The following is a 2,094-nucleotide window of genomic DNA, read 5'->3' as shown; positions in this document are numbered from 1 at the left end:
CTCTCAGTCCGGCTCGCTCCAGCTCCGGTTGACAGGGCCGTCGTGGCCCCGGCCCGCCGGCGAGCATTAGCCGGACCCGGTAAAGCTGCCGGAGCCGTGGGTCGGCACGGCGCACGGCGACCTTGTCGTCCTTGGCGTCCTTTCGATATCCGAAGATGTTTTCCCCCACTCTAAACGCAGACGTCGCCTAGCTTGCCAAAATTTTTGCACTCCTTTAGTGCCGAATTTTAGTCGTCTTCTGGAGACTGCAAATTTTATTTGGCCTCTTCACTTGACAAAATTTTGTTTTCGAAGCGTAACTTTAAACGGATATTAAATTTGGGCAAATTACGTCAAAAATTTTGTAATTAAAAGGGAGTGCCAACATTTTTACAAGCTAGGTGACTATGTGGCGTTCAGAGGGTGTGGGTCCCTCCCACGGAGGTCACGGCCACCTGTACTCCATTGGCATGTTAGGGAAGTGGTTATACCACCAAAAGCGCTGCAAGCGAGCTCGGAAATGACTCAGCTAGAATTTGCGCGACAAGAGCCACGCAGTGCTGGGTCTCCACCGCATCTACCGTGCTCTGATTCGGCTCTGGGGTGCCTCCCAGTCCTAGCACGGACAGACCACAAGAGGTATTATTGGTATCATTTTGTTCTGCGGAGCTCCCGTCCAATACAGCACACTCCACGGCGCTCCTATAGCCCCCGCCCCCCTTTCACTTTTCTTTTCCTTCAGCATGCTCTGTTGTACTTCCGCCGCCGGGGGGACCGGAAGTCGCTAATGAAAGGGCTCTCAATCAGAGAGCGTGGCGAGGCGAAGTAAGGCGTGGTGGGGTGGGGCGGGGTGGGGCGGTGAATCGGCGTTGGGGTTGGGGTGGACGGGGCCGTGTGAATGCTGCAGTGTACGGCTTTGGGGGGCAGGGAGGCGGGATTAAGGGGACGACGCAGACGAGGAGGGGGTGGTCGAGACAGACAGGATGTCAGGTGGAGTGAAATAAGAGACGGGCGAGACATACTTTAGCGAGGAGACTCACAGCTTTCTTATTTTTCTTTCCTTTTCTTGAGGGAAACTATACTGCTGGGTTAACAAGCAGGAGTGGGTCCACTGTCGAAGGCACTCAGCCATGGGTCCTGTATCGAGGCAGTGCAAGGTTTTGTCGTTCCTGAAGAGCAAGATCGTGAAACTTATTATGTCACCCTTCGGAGAGTTTATATTGATTAATAATGCTCATATATGTTTATTTTTACTTAGCGTTCGATGTGACTCTTACCAATCTTGTACGATTATTTATTGCTGGTTATTATAAAGAGGCTGGACTAAAACTATACCACTCTGCTAAGAGCGATAAGGAAATTCGACGCTCACTTTAGGGCACGAGATGGCTACTCCACGGTTCACAGTATACCCGTTTTCGAAGGTATCCCCTTGGCTTGTGGCCTGCTCCTCAGAGGTACACTTGACGGGCGGGAAGGGTCGGCGTGGTACGCTGGGGTGGGACCGCTCGGGTTCAAAGCCGAGGCTACGACAAGTCCACTGCTCTCGGCTCGCTCCTCGTCCCCACTTCTCTCACCGAGAAAATTAGTCGCCACGCCACTGTGACGCGCGCGGAGAAACGCGAAAGGGGCCGAAAAAAGGCCTTTAACTCTCAGAGAAGAGAGAGGGGCAGCCTCTGCGATTCTATTTAAACCAGCAGTTTGATAAATGTTTTCACTTATTCTTTGTGAACACATTTTTTTCTTGCTTTCTAATCGAATGTAAATGTTTTGCTTGTCACTATCCAGCTCGTGTGCAACGTGGTACTGCTCGTGTCGGTCAACATGGCTGGCGTGTTCACACACCACCCCAGCGAGCTCGCCAAGCGGCAGGCCTTCCTCGAGACCCGCCAGTGCATCGAGGCCCGTCTCACCACCCAGCGGGAGAACCAGCAACAGGTGCGCGGGCCACAAGCAAAATCGTATCAGAGTTCGTTTTCTTTGTAGAGTTTTAGATGAGAAACAAATCATATAAAAAAGATGTGAAAAATTGGTCGAAGGGGAAAATGAAAAAAGTTTGGTGCATTTCATTATTTTTTACTTGTTATTTCTGCGGGTGTATATTTTTTGTCCCAC

At 51.3% G+C, this 2,094-nt stretch overlaps 1 protein-coding gene across 2 annotated transcripts in view; it reads left to right on the top strand.

The window, feature by feature from the left end:
- LOC113205181 (adenylate cyclase type 6) overlaps positions 1 to 2,094 on the top strand; it is a 114,332-nt gene that overhangs the window by 103,082 nt on the left and 9,156 nt on the right. For both annotated transcript variants that reach the window (XM_052271049.1, XM_026420692.2), the window contains exon 8: positions 1,768 to 1,917. In XM_052271049.1, the coding sequence (XP_052127009.1) occupies positions 1,768 to 1,917 (150 nt within the window). The remainder of the gene's footprint in view (positions 1 to 1,767; positions 1,918 to 2,094) is intronic.

This window comes from Frankliniella occidentalis, unplaced genomic scaffold (assembly GCF_000697945.3).
Source record: "Frankliniella occidentalis isolate FOCC.00 unplaced genomic scaffold, Focc_3.1 Scaffold148, whole genome shotgun sequence".
NCBI classification, from domain to species: domain Eukaryota; kingdom Metazoa; phylum Arthropoda; class Insecta; order Thysanoptera; family Thripidae; genus Frankliniella; species Frankliniella occidentalis.
This window is presented reverse-complemented; position numbering and strand designations above follow the sequence as displayed.